The sequence below is a fragment of the Coloeus monedula genome (assembly GCF_965178545.1).
Source record: "Coloeus monedula genome assembly, chromosome: 6".
Classification (NCBI taxonomy): domain Eukaryota; kingdom Metazoa; phylum Chordata; class Aves; order Passeriformes; family Corvidae; genus Coloeus; species Coloeus monedula.
Window position 1 is genome coordinate 61,187,111 of NC_138786.1, and position 21,052 is coordinate 61,208,162.

Here is a 21,052-nt window from a genome sequence, read left to right on the forward strand (position 1 = left end):
TCTGTATTTGCTCCTTGAGAAACTATTCAAGTTAAATTATATTGCAAATTAAAGACAGTTACATTCTGTATGTTCCTTCTAGATTTGAAAAATACGTTTTAAAGGCTTGTCAAAGTTTAGAAGAAAAAACCTTTCCATTAAAAAATCTTAGCTTAAAAAAATCATTTAAGACACCTTTTTCTGATCCAGGGTACTAATAAAAAGATTACAAATATACTACAATTTGACCAAGAAGACTCCATGAATATGCTGCTTTTGAGCATGCAACACCACTGATATCTGTCAAGTTCCAGGTATCAATGTATCCCAATTCCACCACAGTCCCTCCATTTCCATGTCGCTCCCCCATCCCCACCCTACCAACCCCTATTAATAACATTATAAAAAAAGGTAAAATCTAGAGTTAGTGGCAAAAATCTTCACAGTAAACCGTTAAAGAAAACTTTTATTGTGGTCGCTGCAAAGTGATTTCTCAGTCGATGGGGCCCTGAAAGATGAGCTTGATGCAGTTGTGCTCCCCGGAGAGCTGCGTGGCGCAGAACGGGCAGGCGGCGTGGAACGCGTGAGTCCCGTGAGGCAGCGGGATCTGGGACCAGTATTTGGCAGATTTCTCGGAGCACACGTGTCCACAGGGGGTGAAAGCGTGGGTGGGGGGCCCGGCATCCACGTAAAAGCCGGCCTCGCAGCCCAGCCACAGAGGCACGTAGGGGCCAACGGTTCTGCACATGGGGCACTCGCGCTCGTTGGCTTCCGTGTCACTGCGGTGGCCCCAGTTGTGGTAGCCGTGCACGTGGCCGCAGCTGAGGTAGGCCCAAGGCTGCTTCTCCTCCACCACATCCTTGCGGTTGATGCTGGGGAAGGCCAAGGTGTTCAAGCCCACGGGGCACTGGGGCCTGGCGGCGTTGATCTCCTGCCGCAGGGCCTCGATGTGTTTCTGCGTCGGGGTGTGCAAGAGTCCGTCTGCCGTTCTCCACAGGAGGGTGGCCCCGCACAGGTCGATCAGGGAGCCGTCCTGCAGGATGTTGGTCTCGTTTTCTACCTGGTGGCAGGACACAAGAGGAGGTTGTTTAGCCTGAGAGCTTTTACAGACAACCAGGTCAGTTCTGCAGTCTCATCATCACCATCTTTAGATGCTACTTGAATTTGTCTTATTGTTGTCCTGAATCCACCTCACCTCCTAACCTATATCTGGGATTATAACGAGCACTGGTCTCTTATTCTGTGCTTGTACAGGGAATTTGCATTTCCAGTTGCAATACAAATTGTTATACACACTCTTCAGGCCCCTGAGCATGCACTTTTTTCTCCAGTATTGATTCCCTGTGTGCCTCTGTCATATTTCAGTAAGTCCTGATAGACTGAAGAAAAGACGTGCCATTCCCTAAGGGCTGCATTAGCAGATTCTCTCCTGGAATTCTTTGCCCACACAGACTGACAGAAGCTGCTCACACAGTAAAGAAAATCCTTTTTGGACTAAAAACTGCTACCCAGGACAGGCCAGCTGTCCTGCCTCTTAGATACCATTTTCTCTGGGGTTGTGGCAGGAGTCAAGCGTTTTGCAGAAGCATGAGCTCCCAGACTGTGCCTCAGCAGCACAGGCACCTGCATGGTTTATCACTGCAGCAGACTAAATTACCAGCTGAATTTCTTAGGTGACAAATTCTGCAACAGAAGCCACACAGGCTCAGCTTGTGAACAATTACTCACCCCACTCATTAGGCCTTTTATTTAATGAGGTATTCCAAGCAAACACAGCCCCAGCTTGCACTGCCTAAAGGCTTCTCTCTGATTAAAAGCGGGTACTTAAAACATTTTCAAGGGATTATGCCAAACACACATTGTACTTGGCTGAAATACTCTTTATTTTAATGTCACAAACATATAAGTAACCCATGGTTTTGCTATCAGTTCATTAATGATGAATATATATATTTAAAAGGCTCTTCATAAAATTAAAGACAAAAACAGACCTACTGCCTGGCTTTATACACAGAAAGCATGCAGAAAATACCACTAATGCAGAACAAATAGTCAAATACAAACAAATACATTAAGTAGGTCACATGAAATCATCACATCTGCCTAAGAATACTATGAATGACAATCAATTTGGCATTTACATTTTAATCCAGTTTAAATTCACAGATTAACTGTGGATCATCCTTGCACAAAACACCTTAGTGGTACAATACAGACTACAGATAAGAGGTCACCAGTGCAAAGTAATTCCAGCAGAAAAATTTAGTGGTTCAAGTAGAGATGAGAGAAGCCCTGATCTGATGCTCTTTTCAGATAATTCCTTCACAAACAGCAAAGCAAAAAGCTCCCTCATATGCAACGTGTTCAATTCATTATACAGCCTGCATTTGGTTTTATGAACCCAATCAACGAATACTGATCACATCAATACCAGTGTGCCATGCAATTTTATTTAAATGAGAATTCAACTCATTTTGGATGCAGGGAGGGGGGATTCATTTGTTTTGCTGTGCCTCTCTTTAGCAGCACTAAAAAGGTGTTTTGCTAACCACGTACAAAGGCTGCAATTGCCACATCATCTGTCCAGGTCCCCAGGCGACGTTTGCCTGCCACCATCAGTGTGACAAAGCAATTTATGTCCTGCAGGGTGTCTGCTGAAAGCAGAACAGCCCAACTCCATTCCCCTAACTCTTTCAGCAGTCAGTTTTCTGCAAAGCCAATAGCAGAGTTGAAAAGTCAGTTCATGAAACTTCTCTCCTGGTTTTATGTGTCACAGGTCTCTGGCAGCTGAAATCTCTCACTTCTGGGAAAGGAAAAGCCCATCCTGCCTCACAGGAGAAAACAGGAATATACTTCCAGGGCTTCTCTTATCTTCCCAGTGGCAGGTAAATCAAACAGAAGCTGCCTTTACCCAAACTGCTTTTGCACAAAAGTGGACTCTTCAGGCAGAACTGCAAAAGACAGCTCCTCTTGCAGCAACTTCCAGACATCCCCATTTCCCAGGAGAACATTTCAGAGATGGAGATTCCAGAGCAGAGTTTATTTAGCTTTCACACTCTGTGCTATTTCAGTTGGAAAAGTGGCATTAGCAGAACGTTTTGAGTGTTCTCCCAGACGATCAGTAACAGAACAGCAGCACAAAATCTGCTGTCACACACAGAGTCGGAGCTTGCAGTGCCCACTACACTCAGGGACAGTCACCCTGTAACTGCCTCCATTCAAAGCCAGCAAAAAAAAGTATCCCTTGATTAATTTTAGTTATCTCCCACTTACCAGTTTGCCCCTCTGCTGAGCAGACCTGGTCTCCCGGAGCGTGTACACATCCCCACAGACAGAGATCTCCCGCCACACTCCAGGCTTGGACTCCTCTGTGAAGCCTCCTTTGGGATGCATGACCAGCACCCCGTTGGTTGTCAATCCATCCATGTGGCCATCGGGGTTTTTCCACTTGGCTGCTTTTTCCTACGTGTGACAGTCACAATGACTATCAGAAATACATCAAAGCAACCTAAAGAAAATCCACTAACAGTTACTAAAGTGCAGCTTCATTGTTATAGACAATTATGACCACGAGTCTCTGCTGGTGATAACTCAGGCACATAAAACTGCAGTTTCTACTTAACACTGCAGCTGGTGCATTGGAGTAATAAAAGCCTAATGACAGTACAAGTTATCAACCAGTACAAGGAGATTTGGGGACTTGAAAATAACAGAATATAAACCAGAGCTTGCTCGTAACATCATTATTAGCAGTACTTACACCAAGAAATATATTTTTAGATGAGTCAAAGCCAGCTGCAAAGATCCTGGCTGTGTATGGTGGGCTTCTGTCACAAACAATCCTGCAGGCAAATCGGGAGATGGTGCTCTGGGTAATCTGGGTTTCATCATTATTTTGACTTCCTGAAATAGTATCTGTTACTACAAAGTCTATGGGGCTTTCTGTTGACCTCCCAACCTGCAAAAAAATTAAGATAATGGTATAACTAGAAATACCCACAGAAATATGAAGCATTAAGGACACAGTTTTGCCAGGTTAATACTGATGATAAACTACTGCCTGCTGAATTTTCAGATGGTGAGATCCAACCAGAGACTAACCTGTATTTCCACATTTTTCCTATGCAGAAATACATCACAGACATGGAATGACAAATTTGCACTTGCCACAAGTGATGTTCATGCTTGCTTGAAATAAATCAACACAGCTGATTTGTTTGGTAGGAGTATTGTCACCAAAAAAGGTATTATCACCTTGCTATTTCCTCATTCAACCACAGCAAATTACTTGCCACTACATTCTGTCAGTCAAGAAAACACTAGCTTAGATTGATGAGTTTTACTCACATTTTCCAGTCCCAAATTTATTTGCCACGAAAATAAAGGACTTTTTAGACCCAGAACTTGGTTATTTTGATATGTCATAACAACGAGCTACCCACCTTCATGTTTTCAGGATTTCTAGGCCCAGAAAGAAGAGTTTTCAGGTAAAACCCACCATATGATTAAATTCATTCCTAATCATGCACATGCGTGACTAACAGAACTAAAAGAACTCTCTTCAGCAAGAATGAAACACACTTGACCTTTAGACAGGGATATTTTTCTATCTTGCCATGTATAAGTTTTAATTATAATCTGGAAACATCTGGAACAGAAAACTTCATGACTACATGGATGGAGAGATCTGACTGCCAGACAGACAGACAGTGAGGCTTTATCAATATTTCTCCAGGCAAATTAGTGTTACACCAACTTTGAGCATAACTGGGAAAGTGGAGCTGAGGAACAAGAAGTGGAACAGAATATTAATTTCACAGATACCTTGTGATGAAACAGAATTAGGAATACTCTTCACATGAAGCTACCTTATCTGGTACTTACATGTATATAAAATAACCTCCTCACTAAACACAATCTCACTGTCCCCCAAGAAGTTCTATTCTGCTCAGATCTTGCTCTTAAAAGTCAGCTGTGGGGAGCCATCACTAACAAACATCTCTGCAAACCACATCTGCTTTAAGGAAACACTGTTCAGGAGTAAAGGAAATTAATATTATCAACACCCAACCCTTGTCACAACGGAATTGACAGAAATAGTACAGGGATCTCTCCTGTACTTCTCTCCTGCTTCAAGTTCTATTTTGCAGGGTTACACTCTAACACATGTCAAAATTCATGTCTTCAACAACACAGCCAGTTACTGTCTCCATATCACAAGGCTCAGCAAAATGGGATGAGCTCTCTGCAGAGGAAATACTCAACAAGGCCTAATCAAAAGTGTGCATTTCAATTTCTCACAGAAAGTGTCTAGTAGAATACTCAGGAGACAGAGTTTAGAAACTATTTAATATGGAATATTTCTGATTTATATAACTTGACAACTTGAAGTTAAATCTTACAAAGCAATATGCTTCTTCCTTTTACAGTATTATTTCTAACAGGCTTCTATTTCCCATCCAAAGCAATTCCTGCTAAGAGTCAGCACTGAGCAGCAGCAGGAACCTCATGAATAACTTCTGACTATTCTCTATCTGTATGTGGAGTCTCTTAAAGGATAATCAATAACAAATATGGAATTAATTTGTTCATAGCAAGTTTCTGCCTCTTGCAGTCTCTGCAATAGATCATTCTCTCAAACCTTTTAGATGCAAATAGAGAAAAAAACCTGCCTCATTTTTCCTTAAAGGATGACAAAGCACACAAGTGTGTGCTCCCAGCCTTTCTTACATCACACTAATCATTCACCACGAAATCCAAATATGTTTGGATATAACCATTAAGATCTATAAACAATGCTTCTGTGTGTTTTTTTTCATCTATGGAATGATATGTAATATTTTATATAAACACTTAAGTACTTATCTCATTTGTGTCACAAGTATGTCTATGCAAAATCAAGTATTTAAAGTATTTGGTTTTCTTCCCTTTTCCTGTTGAGAGAGCCTTCTAGAAGATCAGTCTCATGTACTGTGCTACTTTTCGGCACTGGAATTTATGTGAACAAGTGGCCTTCAAAATCTGGCAATTTCTCAACACTGTATTAAATCAAAAATATGGGTTTGAGATTACCTGAAAAGCAAGTGCCTAAGGAATAAATGAAAAACTTGATGCTATCAACGTTCACCCTCCAAAACTTTTAACTCATCTGCTGTTGCAGACTACAGTCACTACAGAGTGAGCTCCATTATTCAGAGCTGCTCTTTCCACACTTCATTACTCATTTTTCTCCCATTTTCCTCCACAGCACAAAAGAGTTTCTTCTTTCTAGCAATTTCAGGCTGTATTTTGGGACCTTTCTTGTTAACTGTGTCCTATGAGTTCCCTAAGTTACTTCCAACAAGAACCTATAAATCTCCCAGGTGCTGCAGAAGGCAGCGAGCATTGTCTCCTCTGCAGGTGATTGTTAAAGGCTGCATGAGAGGCAGGCAGTCCCTTGGTTTGCTGGTGGCTGCTGTCAGTCACAGCCATGCTGGTAAAACACTGCTCCTGACACAAGGCAAAACCTGCCAGCACAGAATTTAACAGCTGCACATTCCTGGGCTTCAAGAGAATTTCACTCTGATGAGAGCGAGAACTGGACTCTGCATCTTCTGAAGGGCCGTTCTTCAGAAGAAAAATCAATGCTTCATATTGAATGTACTTGCTTCTTGTATAAACTTGTAGTTATTCAGGGTAGGAGCTACACATTTTGGTTCTTTGCAGTGTCATGAACAAGTATAATCAACCCATTCTCACCCCATCAAACCATGAAGGAACAGGTTCAACTTCAGTTAATGCATCATCAACAGAACGGTTAAACTCTAAAGAAAATCTTGATTTACAGCAGCTCATGGATGCTGGAGCATACAGAGCCTGGGAGATGCCAGAGGAGCACATTTGTACATTCTTTTTGTAATTAAATGAAGAAATCTGACCTGGATGTCACTAAGACAAAGGTGCATAGTAGCATTTGCACACAGATTTCATTATATAACTACATTTTTAAAACCCCATAAACCAAAACTACGAACAACACAGCAGAACAACGCTCAGGAAGCACAGTGGAAATCAAGAACAAAAAGCCAAGTGATTTGTCCAGGATAATACATGTTAACAGCAGTCAAAGTGGGGCCTCAAGGCTCAGGATAATCCTGTGGTCCAGAATTATCCTTCCCTTTTCAACTTCCACATCCTACACAAGCCAGGAACACACATTTGAAAAGAAAACAACAAACTCCAAGGACTGTCTGTCCAAGTGATGCTTGGCCAGCAATGAAACTCTACTGTGCAGACCAAGAGACATGAAATTCATTATCATGTACCACAGGGCTGCACTAAACATCCTCAAGTAACTTTTCTCCAACAGATTCATGAGTACAGTTAAAATCTAATGGCTCATATAAATAATGGAAACCTCTTCAACTGCTCTGGCACTGCTTCAGTGGGGAATTATTGCCACAGTCTACCAGACCACTGCTGTTTCCATTCTCCCCAGCCATCAGCCCCTGCAGGGCCAATGCACGGAATGCAATCCCCAGGAACCAGCCAGAGAGCAGAAACCTGAACCAGGACACAGCCCTTGGAGGTCACACTGAGATCAAGTCACAGCAGGACCCCCTACATATCCCAAGACTGAAATGGTGTCTTACCCCTCTCAATAAAAGCTGTACCCACCACTAGGACGTTATGCGATAGCTGTCAATGCAATATGCACAGAAAAGCAGCTGTTCTGCAACTCTTTGTTCATTTTTTACTGTACTGAAGAAGGGGGGGGGAAAAAATCCAGCTTTCAAAAATGGCTTTTCAAAATTTATATGCAGGAAAAAATTTCACTGGAGCTACTCAAGAGCCAAACAAGTATCACACAGTAACGCCAATGGATGGGTTACATTTTTCTTTCCCTAGTCGACATAGAAAAACCTATTTCAGTTCACTCTGGCTGTTCAATCCTTCATTCTGCAGCAAATGAACAGGACTGGGTTTTAATCAATTCCTATTTGGACCTAATAGTTTCAGTCACACTGGGAAAATTTAATATAGAGCAAAACATAGAAGTCAAGAGAGGCAACGACATCTCCAAAGAGCTATTTCCTCTCCTCTGTCAACAGCACTCAACTGCTGACCCTTCTGAATATGAAAGGCTGAATGAGGAGGGGTAACAATTCCTGGTCAGATGCTCTAATTAGAGGTCAAAGATAACACAGACCTGATTAGTCTAGAATGAAAAAGGTTGTTTGGCATGTTTGGGTTCCCAAAGTTTGAAGTCTAAATTTGCACAGGATTTCTGCTCTCTCTTATACACAAAAATAACCATGGCACAAGAAAATCACTCAGGTTAGCAGAATGTTAAATGATGCAGAAAAAACCACAAATGCATAGAGGGGACAGTGAGCATGTGTTGGACCATAGATGGGAGCTTAGAGAAACTCAGCCCAGTCCCCTACACCACCGGAGAGATTTGCACACCCCTCAGGAACAATTTATCATTTATCACTGGTTTGTCTTCCCTACTGCACAGCTCCCACCTTCCCCTCCCCACCTTCACTTTCACCTTCCTCCTTCCCCATCCCATGCCCTACTCCTTTCCACTTCCTTTTTACTCCAGAGACTTGATTAACTGGAGGGTGGTGGGTGTAATTCTGTGCTCATTCATGAATCCAAAGAGAGCACGCATCTCTCTCCAGTACTGTTTGTGTTTGGAGAAAAGGCAGAGCACAATTAAAGGAGTAAGTCAGTAAGAATATTAACAGATGCTGGTGTAGGTTTGAGAAGAGGAGCATAATGCAAAATTTCCAAGTGCTCCCATGTTAATGCAGCTGGGTTAGACAGTGGAAATCCCACAGGTCACAGAATACCCAGAGGACAATGCAGAACTGAGGTTCCATATGTTGCTTTCAAAAAACAAACCAAGTATTTCAGAGCCTTACCTGAAACATGTCTGTATCTTTATCATGAATATATTCCACTATAACTGTCTGGCTTCTGGATAATGTGAAAGAGATACTGTGGTGACCTTTCGAGCTGATTGCCTGGTGAATAAAAAATAAAAAAGGTGTCTATTACACACAAAAATACTGTAATCAAATTCATTGCTACATAAACACCTTTGCTATGATCAGGAAAAGCAGTGTATCGTAACATGTTATTACAAGGTTGGGTAAACACATACAATAGGATTTTTGTTGTTTGTTTTTCATGGAAACCCCCAAGCTGCACTGGTTTGTTTCTAGCTCAGAAGTACCCAATACTTTTTTACATTTTTACAGTTCAGACTCCAAACACCTTTTTTCTCTGAAACCATATTTAGTTCCTAACCCTTGTACCAACTTGTACACCAGCAAAGACTTGGAGTTGAGGGAGTTTTGGCTTGTTGTTGTTGTTGTTTTTGGTTTTTTTTTTTAAAGTGAGCAATAGAACTGATTTCCAGTTAAAAGCCAGGATTTCAGGGATATCATTACTGTTAGGTAAATTTCTGGTTATATCAGAAAGAGCCCAGCAATTTTATATAACTGGTGACAAAACCCAAACACTTTCAGTGTGGTTTTCCTCATTAAAGGGTACTTTTTACTGCCTGTCAAAGTAGACTGGTGTCTATAAATACGGATTTAGCATCAAAGACTAAATGGTATTTCAGTATTTAAAACAATACAAGAAGAGGACAGCTCCTGTTTTCTGCTTTATCTTACCAAAATTGAGGGAAATGAGCTGAGAAACTGAATCTATTGGCTAACAGGGAAATAGATGTAAATATAAAGGTCCACATAACCACACACAATTCTGGAAGGTAATGACTGTTACTGCTCAGAAAACACTTTGCAGACACTTAAGCAATGGATTAATAGGTTAATTAAGGCTTTCTCCAGTTTTCAGCTAAGAGGATAATTTTCTCCAAGAGGTTCTCTTACTTGCTCCATTCCTTCATTCTCCTTTTCACCTAAAGAATTCACAGTTAGGGATGATTAAACTAAACAACTAAATATATTCTACTCATCTGCCTGCCATCTCTCACAAAAGCCTAAATTATGCCAAAGCTACATCAATTATTGAACAAATCATTAAAAATCCTTCTGAATGCCGGAGGTATTAAAAACATCTATGTGCATACTAAAATCCTACTAAGGGTTAGCAAGAGTATTTGACACAGAATTATTGAAAACACATAATGGAAGAATAGCTTTTTGCAAACCTCATGCATTTACAACACCAGAGACTGCTTTTACAAGATGCCTCTTACTGGAAGCTCTAGGGCCTGGTCTAGTGGAAAATGTCCTTGCCATTGGCAGAGGGCTGGAACTGGATCATCTTTAAGGTCCCTTCCCACCAAACCGTTCTATGATTAGGCATGAGGACCTTTCCCAGTATTTCTTTTCTGCAATAAAGCCTTTAACTAAACTTGAAGACAAAGTCTAGGAGTTGTAACAGCTGAAAAGTGATATAAACACACTTGGTAATCAGCAATAGGCAGATTCTGAATTTCCCAGATTATTTATAGTGTTTTGCAGTAACCACTACAGTGGCACACAATATGTTGCAAGAACAAATGGCACCAAGTTTGGATGAAGTCACTAACACTCTGTGACCTGCCAGGACACTGAGCTGTGGTCTCAAAAGTTTTCTCCTCTGTGCCTGTTTGGCAACTAAGAAAGGGGTCTCAAGCCCTGGGCAGGCCTCAGGTGTTCCTAGGATATAAAAGAAATAAAGTGATAATCAGGAGACTCTTAGACCTTAGGTTTTAAGCTTAACATAGCAATAATCAGTTCATATTCGTATTATCAGATATCATCATTTCAAACATCAGAAAGCAATAGCTTTCATACACAAGATTTCACTCATTTCCACAAAACTCTGGGGCAGCTGGAATACAACAGAAGACAGACTGGTAACACGACAGTCCTGACTGCAGCTCCAGCCCCTCTGTACAGCACTGGCCACCAGCACCCAGGCAAAATGCCCAGGCAGGGATGTGTACCCCAAGCTCCTGCTCTTGTCAAGACAAGCTTCTGGATCCCATAAAAGCTTTGGTGAGAACCCAAGCTGAAAGTTTTAAGGTCTGCTGGAAAAAACACGGAGGGAAACACAAGGACTTGCTGAATTACTGAGTAAGGTCGTGCCCTACGCCTACAGAGCTCAGGGCTTAGATATATTAATAATACTGACCGGGGTCAGCGTGTCCTCTGAAATTCCAGGGTAGGACATAATCTTCTGTGTGTGCTCCATTCCCCTCCCAACTTTTCTTCTCCATTTACTTCCCCTCCTCTTTGTTTTCCATTATTTATACCCAGTTATTTTCAGTGAAGAAACACTACATTTAATTTCCTGGAATTGTGTAAACATTTTTTAAAAAAGCCAAGAACATTATGAGAAATGTTTCAACTTGTGTGCTTTCACAGCCTGTTCAGCACCAACAGTTGCTCCAATTTAAAGACACTTTACAGGCATTTTAAGTGCTGGTCTCAAAGCAATTGACCACTTCCAAGTCAAAAAAAAAAAAAAAAAGTAAAAAAAGTGACAAGTAACAGTATTTTAGGAACTACACAGAACAGTGGAAGTTAAAACTCCTAATAAAACACTATTGTGAGTGGAATGCAGACACAGGCAAAATCATGAATGATTTTGACTGCCTGAGGAACCAAATAACCACACTACTACAAGTCCCAGAAGAGTCTGGAGATTGAGTGCACAAATCTGGTTTGTTGCAACCAAAACAGTGAGTTTTCCTTTTTACTGCTTTTAGCATTCAAATTTCCCGACTGTTTCTTCTGTCAGCAGGATTCCCCCCTCAAAACCTCTCGATGCTGTCACATAATTGCCCTGGTGTAGCACCTGAAGTAGTGAGAAAAGCCCTCACTCCCACAAGAATTACAGCAGCTTCACAAGTTCTGGCAGATAAATTTGGAGTTTCAGGCTGGACACCGCCATATTCACATTCCAGGCAGGAAAAAGGACAAGAAAGAGCAAGAACCTGGCACTAAACTTCACCTTTGTCTCTTCACCTCCACCTCAAGGCTGCCAAGATCCACCAGAGCAACACTGGGTATTTTCAAAACTTTTTCTTGGAATCCACTAAGCTTCTGAGTGAGTGGAATTCTAAGTTGGTTTCTGAGTTGGAATTCTGAGTAGGTTTTAAAACATCTTTAAGATCATCAAATCCAACCATAAACCCCAGGGTTGTGGTTTCACCTGAGTGGTCATGGAAGAGAAATCTTCCTTCAGGCACTTCCAGCATTTTGGGCTCCTTTACTCTTCCCTGAACTTACTTTGAGCAGTTTGTTCCTATTTTTCAGGTTCTTAGAAGTTTAATGGAAATTATCAATTGAACAGGAAAAAAAAACCCAAAACCACTCTGAATTAGTTTCCAACAGATTCTAATTCTAGAAAAATCTCACCAACATCCATAGCCTGAGCTTACCACGCCAATCCAAACCATGTGGCTCCAGGCTGGCCATAACACATCCCACTTCTTGCCCAGTAGGAATGTTGGTCAGGAGATGAAGGCTGGGTGAATTCAGCTGCCTACACAAAATTGGTTTTATACACTTAACTGTCTCGAGCTGCTGAGTTTAAGGAACCCCCTTTGGAGGAAACAGAGAGCAAAGTGCAGATGAACTGACCAAAACCCTGTGGAGGAATAGGGGGAACAAAGAGCAGCAAGACATTTTTCCAGAATAATTCCACTGCTAATGACTGTTCACAGCAGGGCTGAGGGATTTTTAAAAGTCCAAATGCCAAACAAAAGCAGTAAGAGAACCCTGAGGTGCCATATTCTATGTGGCATGAAGGGACAGATTGCCCCAGCACCTTTCCAAGACAGGGCTCATGTTTGCTCAGCAATCCAGCCATCTCCATGGGGTGTTCCAGATGGAAGCTCCAAACCTCACTGGATGTTGAGCCTGCTCTTAAGGTGAGCAGGAGGATTCCTCCCCATGGCCCAAGGCAAACCCCACAGCTCCCCCCATTACCTCAAGATCTGTATTCTAGTCATTTTGAAAACTGCCCAATTTTAACAGAGACTGAAAGGAGAAGGTCCATGACCTCACCCCCACAATAACACAGCCCAAGCAAATATTCTTTTTTAAAATTATTTTTCACTTCTCGACTTTGCTAGTAGCTCAAGTTTCCAGTAATATCCTTCCTCCTGGCTGGAATTACACTTGGCCTTGGTTTTTCCCCTGCCTCCTTACACACACTTTTTCATTCTTGCTCCTTTCTCTCCGTTTTGAGAACAAAACCTCGTTCCAGCACTTTGCCCTCACAATCAAAGCAGCAGCTAAAGGCTATGACTTACAAATCTGTCAGGTCTCAGAGGAGCCAAGATCAAACAGAGATCAAACAGAGTCTGCTTTCCCAGCAGCAACACTGCAACTCTGCCAGCCCCTGGAATATCTCAGTCCAGCTGAATTCTTTGCTCTCCACTCACTCCCCTGGAAAGGTGGATGCTATCGGTTTTATCGTCATTTCAAGAAGTCAGAAAATAGAACTCCCTCACCCCACATAAAATCACCTTGTAGATAACGGGAATAAGACTAAGGGTTATATTTAAACCCAGTGTTTCTTGGTGCTCTGCTTTTTTAGCAAAGATACAGAAAAAAGGGGGAACAAAACTAAAACTTAACAAATCTTCAACAGATTATCCCCAAGAGCAGAAATGGCTCTTTAGTCAGAATTTCCACTTTTTTCTCCTACACTGAATTTGCATCTGTCCTCAGCCAGATGTTCCCTACCTAGGATCATGTGCCAGTGTGCCACAGCAAACCCCTGCACACTGACAATGCTGCTCATTCCCCTCAGTCACCTCCAGCCCCCGAGTTCAAGAACAGGTCAGGAGCTCACGGCACGATTACATCAACTTAACGCTATTAAGTCAAACCTTCCGTGTCAGGAGCGCGTCAATGAACGACAGAAGCAGATCCCAAAACTCTCAGAGCCTTTAGGCTGCTGCTTGCAAAGCTTGCAGGGAACAAGTCTAATCCACTTCTAGAAACAGAGATTTTATTGCTTCCCTCCTGGCTTGCAAACCATGTTTCCAAGGAATGAAAAAAAAAATCTCTGCATTTGGAAATTTAAAATTAACCATTCCCTTGTGCCAGGTGATCTCCCCAAAGATGGCAAGAGGGACTAAACGTTATTACGGTCACCAACTCTTGTGCACTACAGCAGAACTAAAAGCTAAAATCCATTAAGAAAGAGGCAGATGTCTCACAGGAAGGGCTGCTTCATCCGAATAGGAGTTTTAGTTTAGTTAATTAGGTTGGATTAGGACAATAAAATGATTTATGGGAACACTTTAGTTTTCTTTGTTGGTAGTCAAGCTGACCGACACCACAGTGACGTGTTTAAAATTAATGACAGCAGAGCCTTCATGAGTTAAATGCTTTCGGACTTGGCTGCCAGCCTTCCATTGCTTTTATAAAAAGAGAACACAAGAAACACTCAGGGATGTCAGACAAAAGATCTTGCAACTTAAAAGGAAGCTTTAGCCAGCAAAGAAGGAAGCCTTCAAAAGCAAAGAACACATCCCATTTCCACTGGATTTTTGGACAGACTGACTGCCAGAGCCAGCACACTGAGTTACCGTAAGAAAACGTAACAAAAGCTCATGAGCATGAGCCACTGATATTTTACCCATATCAGAAAAGTGTGTCCACTTGGGTAGTTTCCCAGCAAATTAAGACAGATGCCAATTCATATAACATTAGCTAAAGACTGTTTGCAATTTTACTCTATCTCAAACCTAACAGTAATTGCCCAGAATTACTGCTTCTCTAACACTGCATTTCAATACATTTACAATGACCTCTGCCTACTGATACAGCTATTATATATATACTGTAATTTTCCCATAGCCTTCTGCAAAGAAAGACACATCATTATGGAAACCTTATGGGTTTCCTGTGCCTGTAGGAGAGACTGAAATATCTGTACCAACCAGAATCACTGGCCCAGCTCTTTTAACTCTGCATCTGCTTCTTGCACAGCTCCATACAAGCCCATTCTTCCAGGTTATTCCCTTTCCTTATAAGCATTACAACTGCAACAACATCTAGCAGTCATTTTTGAAATACCAATGTTAACACCTTGCCTGTCTCTAATACTTCAGCTGCCAATATTCTCTTGACAACTAAATGAGTGTTAGGAAATGGCCAAAAAAAGACCAAGAGCCAGTAACTGCATGTAGGGAAAGAAATGTGCCACCATAAAGAAATTAAATTTTGTCACTTTGAAACTATCTACATGTGGCACTGTCTGCAATCCCTGTCACAATGAATGAGTTGAAGCATGCCAGTGGTAGGTCACCCATCCCACTTCAATTTACTGAATGCAGATCACCCCCCAAAACTCAAGACACATGGGCTCAGTGACTACACAGAAGCAAAGTCAGCACAGTGTGGTTTATTTACACTTCACATTTTTACGGCTTTTGAAGCACTCCCAGGTTTGTTCTGTGCATCCTTTCCTACTGAGGTTGGAGGGGGCAGAAGGGACAGCACATTTGTCTCGAGCACACATCAAAGCCATCTGCTCAAAGTGCACATGTGGGGTTGTGTGCTGCCACTTGAGCAATTCACCATTTATCAAGTCAACAGGCAGATGTCAAACCATTTTCTCCATTTGCTCAATCTGTGTTGTTTTAGACAACCAGCCAACACCACACACAGCACCCTCTCTAGAGAGGCAGCATCCAAACATGCCATTCCCTAATTCTCTGGCTGGGTACTGCAGAAAGGAAGGAGGCAGAAAGGTAAAAGCTCCTAGATAAGCTACTGTAAAGCTACATCAGGGCTGATAAGACACTTGGCTGTACTCTGCTTTTACAGAGAAGAATGTAGAGTAGGCTACTCCTCAAACAAAAGGGAGTATTCAAAACATCTTCAAAATGCACAGTGGGCATTTGTGAAATTGTACAGATTGAAGTTAGGGGTCCAAATGATCATTTCTGCAGCCACCTCATTCCTAGGACTCCTGACCAGCTCTGCAAGCCCAGTTGTTCCCCCTAATAAGTAAAAGCAGCTCAAAGTAGACACCAGTTTATACTAACAGGCACCAACTTTATGATGCAGGAGTTGCTTTGTAAATCACGAACTTTTGGTGGTTGCGAACCCACACTTTACAGAAGCAACCTATGAATCATTTTCCTCCCAGTCTCACCTTTTCACTTTTCTAGCCCTTAAAATCTTTCTTCTCTCCTTCCATTATTTTCTCTGTTCAGTAACATTATATTACAAGTGATCTTTCATCCATTTTTGAAATTGTCTGTATTTTTCTTCCTTTAGTCAGCTTCCTGAATTCCTCCCCCAAGCAGAGCAGACATAGAGACAGCCCAGAGGCATCACACAAAGCTGCAGCAGTGTCAGATACATCAACTACCCAAAGCATAAATCATCCTTCCCAAAATCCAGAATGCTCCTCTGGACACATGGGTGCCTGCACATTGCTCTAACACTTTCTATCACAGCTGCTCTGGAGTTGCTTGCTGGGAGTCCTGTGTTGAGGACACTTTTCACCTGCTCTGGAGGCTCAGGAGACATTTCTGTGTATCACTGTCCAGTGCAGAGTTTCCTCTGTTTGAAAGGAGTCCTTAAGTGTTGTTGTATCAGACTGCCATGTGCATATTTCTAGAGGGTTCGTGGTTTTTTTATACTGGCAGTCAACAATCACTTATCCATACTTTAAAAAACAGTCCCACTACTTCTCATTTACTCCAGCAGGGATTCTCTTTTCATTGTCTTAACTGATCACTACAGAGCATATGGGGATGCCCCACTGTATTACAGGTTACATTTACATATTCCTGTCAATACAGATTACAATCAAATTATTAAGATAATTTTTTGGACACCAGTGAGACCTTCCCTGATGTGTGACTTCCTGGAAAGCAAAACTTCTGACCCCAAAACTCCTGGCATTAATTCCCTAAGAGTAGGATTTCTCTGGGAAGACTACAAGCCTATAGATTTAAACATGAAGGCATAAACATGATTTTGTCACTGCAGCTGGGTCACATCCCCAGAACTCTTGACACACCCACAAAAATATCAGTAATTAGAGAAGGATGCAACAGTGTTTGTAACTGAACATTCTGGTGCCAACAGTCTACAATTCATTTATACACATCAGGAACAAAAGCAGCAGATGCCTGGCTACACTTATGTATTTGGGTATGCCAAGCACACAAAATAGCCACAAATTAGAATCCTTAACTAAAAGCCAGACAAAAAAAAAATAGTGATAAAGTCCCCTCAAGGGCTTCTATCAATACACAGACTGAAAGATTTGTACACTCAGCTCATCAGCAGTGAATGCTTCTGTGAATCAAAGCACCCCTGAGCACCAAGCTGTGCCTGCCTGCCAAAGGAGAGCACATAATAACATCAGGAGAAGCTGCAGATCGTTCCACAGCTCCCAGAAACCATAAACTGCATCTGACACAAGTCAGTTTTACATTAAGACAGCCAAAGACTCTCCAGACAGTTACCTTAACAGACTTGTTAAGCAGCTGCACAAAACTCTCTCAAGAGGGAAAAAAGGAGCAAATTCCACTTGCCAAAAAGCCATTCAGTGCTTCTAGAAAGCAGTTATATTTTATAGAGCCCATCAAGGGACAGAAGCTGCTTTCTAGAAATCACACTATAGAATATCACCCTGATAGAAGGCACTCTTTGACAGAACAAATCCAAAAGCAATCAGGTTCTTTTTTACTGGTCTGGGATTGCTACAGGAACTGCAACAAGTCATTGCAAAATGGACTTTGTGGCAATTTCCTCTGTGAAGACTTTCAATAAAAAAAAAAATCCTGTAGAATAGTTCAACTGGTGCTTGAACCAAGTTGGGCAAACTTGACAGCATCACTTGGGAAAAGCATGTTAAGCCCACCTTTCAAACAGAGCATCCTTACTGGAAGAGATTCTGGTGTGCAGAAGGCACAAGACAGGTTAAGTCTGTAGGACCTATCTCCTACAGGGAGGAAAGGGAGGATCTGACCTCTCAGTACACTAACACAAGTTAATAGCCCACATCTTGCATGTGGAAAAATACCACTTTGGGTTTCTTTAGCCCTACAAGTACACAGTAAACAACAGTATTTCTAGCTTTTCCAGTTCTCATTTATGCACATTACCAAGCATCTTCCTGTGCAAAGTTCAGAGCTTACTCACATTCCTTATACACAACTTAGTGTTTTTAAAAACACAAACACATACACTCTGAACTGTGTTTAACCAAGCTACTTAAGTGATTTAAGTCAACAAGATAATACATTAAACAGCAGTCAGAATTAAATACATGGGAGTTAAAAAATCAACTTGCTAACAAGTGGGAAGCAAGGAGCTTTCCTCACCACATGTGCAGTTGCCAAGCTCATTTGAAAACATAAGTGACTGTAAACCCCTCTGGTGCGGTCTCTGAATCTGTGCAGAACTGAAAACAAGGCTGGCCCCAATTCCCAAACCTTTCTAAATTATTCAAGGGAAAAAAAGAAAAAAGACCATCTCTGCAGCCAGGAGGTGTCATGCTGTGGGAGCATGTAGGACCCAGTACTGCCTCTCCACCTTACAAATTGAGAATGACAGTGAGAAAGCAACAAGTACAAACCTCATTCTCAGTCTCATTCTCAGTCACTCACCACAACTACAACAAAGTGCTTACAACCAAATTTAGGATTAATTTATCTCTGAATGTGTTGTACCTGGGTGTTACTCCAGAACTTTTACTGTCCAAGCTACCAGCCAGGTTCACAAAACACAGGCAACACCTGTACAGGGAGGTTCAGTTGAAAGCCACACATTTAACTCGAGCATCTTTGTGTATTTACTGACTCCAGTGTGGAGTAAGGGATCAGGGAAAATTTCAGTATCAACAGCACACTACTGAGCAAAGCAAGCACAAAGGAACTGTCTGAGAGCACTTGAGCCAAAATAGAGGTCATGTCTGCCACTAAACAGCTTTGATATCAGTGTGGAGCCAAAGAGAACTTTTATAGGACAGTCCAACACAAACAGTCACTGTTGTTAATGTGCCACATTCTCAGCCCTCATGCCCAGAGCAGAAGGCTCTACCTAATGGTTTATAAAATCATGGAATTGTTTAGTTATATTTCAAACCCCAGGGTGTGAAAGGGCAAGCACAGGGCAATTAACAGCCAGGAAAATTCAAGTCTGTAGACAGGCATTTAACAGAGCAGCCACATCTGCTTCGCTCCCATCAGATAAAGACCACCACAGCCCATTACTATTCTGAGTTGGTAGCAAAATCCCTCCCTTTATAGCTTTGGAATGGAATAAATTTAGCTTACTCTAGATTGTACTGAAGAATATTCTGCAGCACAATTCCCAGTGTTCAGAGAAAGTAATTAGAGGATTAGTCGCCTCTACTGCTCTCCACTCCTGTTATTTTCATTGTGTTCTCAAATTCGAATCTTCTGTCGTTTTTCAGTAAGATTGATACAGACAGAGGAGAGGAAGGGAAATTTATTTCCCTAAAATTTAAATCTATCATGCCAGCTTAAAAATTCAAGCCACAAAGATTCGTTTTAAAATTTATGATCCTGGAATTTGGGTTTAGCAGGCTGTACTAGATGCATCCACATCAGGAAATTACCACTTATCTTTTCTGCAGTTTATTAAAATTTAAAGCAAGCTTTACAGGCAACTTGCTTTCTATTCATATGCAATGTCAGATAAGAGAACAGCTCATCAGAAGCCCTGCACTTCACACAACATGATTTTACCACTGATATGACCTGCTTTGCCCCTCTCTGAAACAGGCTGTCTCTCACACAGAAGCGAGGCAGAACTCCATCCCATATTAACACATTTTTTCCAGATGTACCTTTAGTAATAAGACCCAAATTATCTGAACACACACACACACAGACAAAAAGATTATTTTAAAAATAAAAAGGTAGAGCACAAGACTAGAGTTGCAGCAGCAAAATTATAGGATGTGTCACTATTTCTATGAAAAATACAGACTAGTACCAGTGGTGGGTTGGATTTGGGGCTTTATATTGAATGAAACAAACACCAAGAACCAGTATTAAATAATTACACAATGCACTTAGAAGGCCCACAGTGTAAATAAGGCACAGTTTTAATTAGGGTTATAGAATATCCAGTGCTTCCTAGGATAAAGCAGCCCACGTTTATGTGGGGAACAGGCTTATGAAATTACATACAGCAAAAAGCACTTCAAGGACCTTTTTTTCCCCCCACAGCATGCCTGGGTAGAAGTTCTTTACATAAAAGTTAATTGTGTTCCCCAGTATTAACTGATTTAAACCATGTTTTTAATTTGGTGTCTTGAACTATTTGATTTCTTAAGTCAGTTGTTTAAGCCAGGTTTTAACAAGCAGGAAAATCTTTGCCGTGCTGATTCTTCTCCTGGCACAGCTTTGAATCCCAGTTTCATACAGTTAAGGGTACTTAGCACACAGCACTATCAGGCTGCCCATAATAAAGATGATAAATATGTTCAATATAATTGCTTAATTTCAGGAAAATTCATGAATTTACACACGTGTTTCTGAGAGTTTTAACAGGTGTATTTGACATGTTTCAAACCACTTCACTATCCACAATTCTACAGGTTTACTGGGAGCAGGACTTGGAACAGCCATTACACATTACACATACAGCTCAAGGGATCACTGCTTACTTCCCCAACATTTCTGTGCTGGAGATACAAAGCAACAAGTTTCCCTTCTGCAACCCTCTGCCAAAAACTCTGTTTCAACTTTCCAGAGAGCTGCCCCATAAATCCCAGAACCATCTAAATAATTTCCACTGTTCCTTTCCTCTGCACTCACCTTCATCTCCAAACTTACCTGCCCTTCACATTCTCTTGACCAAATATCTAATGGAAGCTGTTAGATGATTTGGAAAACATATATTATATATATATAAAATTAAAAACATTGAAATCACATAATATTGGGTGGAATGTTAGTCAAATTCCTGTGCACTTTTGGAATACCTGGATGGTATTCAGAGGAAACCCCAAGACACTGTGCAACTGCCTTCAGTGAAGTCAGCTGTGGGTGAGGGAATTAAGAAGCAGCTTCAGTGAATCCTTGGAGCAAACACTGCCTACAAATAAA

At 41.4% G+C, this 21,052-nt stretch overlaps 1 protein-coding gene across 3 annotated transcripts in view; it reads right to left on the reverse strand.

The window, feature by feature from the left end:
* Nucleotides 1–437: 437 nt before the first annotated feature.
* The window catches only part of PELI2 (pellino E3 ubiquitin protein ligase family member 2), a 64,028-nt gene continuing 43,413 nt past the window's right edge, over nt 438–21,052 (reverse strand). For all 3 annotated transcript variants that reach the window (XM_082284316.1, XM_082284315.1, XM_082284317.1), the window contains 4 exons: nt 8,889–8,990; nt 3,740–3,937; nt 3,253–3,441; nt 438–1,039 (listed from right to left, as the gene is read on the reverse strand). In XM_082284316.1, coding sequence (XP_082140442.1) covers nt 473–1,039; nt 3,253–3,441; nt 3,740–3,937; nt 8,889–8,990 — 1,056 coding nt within the window. In that variant the 3' untranslated portion in view covers nt 438–472. The remainder of the gene's footprint in view (nt 1,040–3,252; nt 3,442–3,739; nt 3,938–8,888; nt 8,991–21,052) is intronic.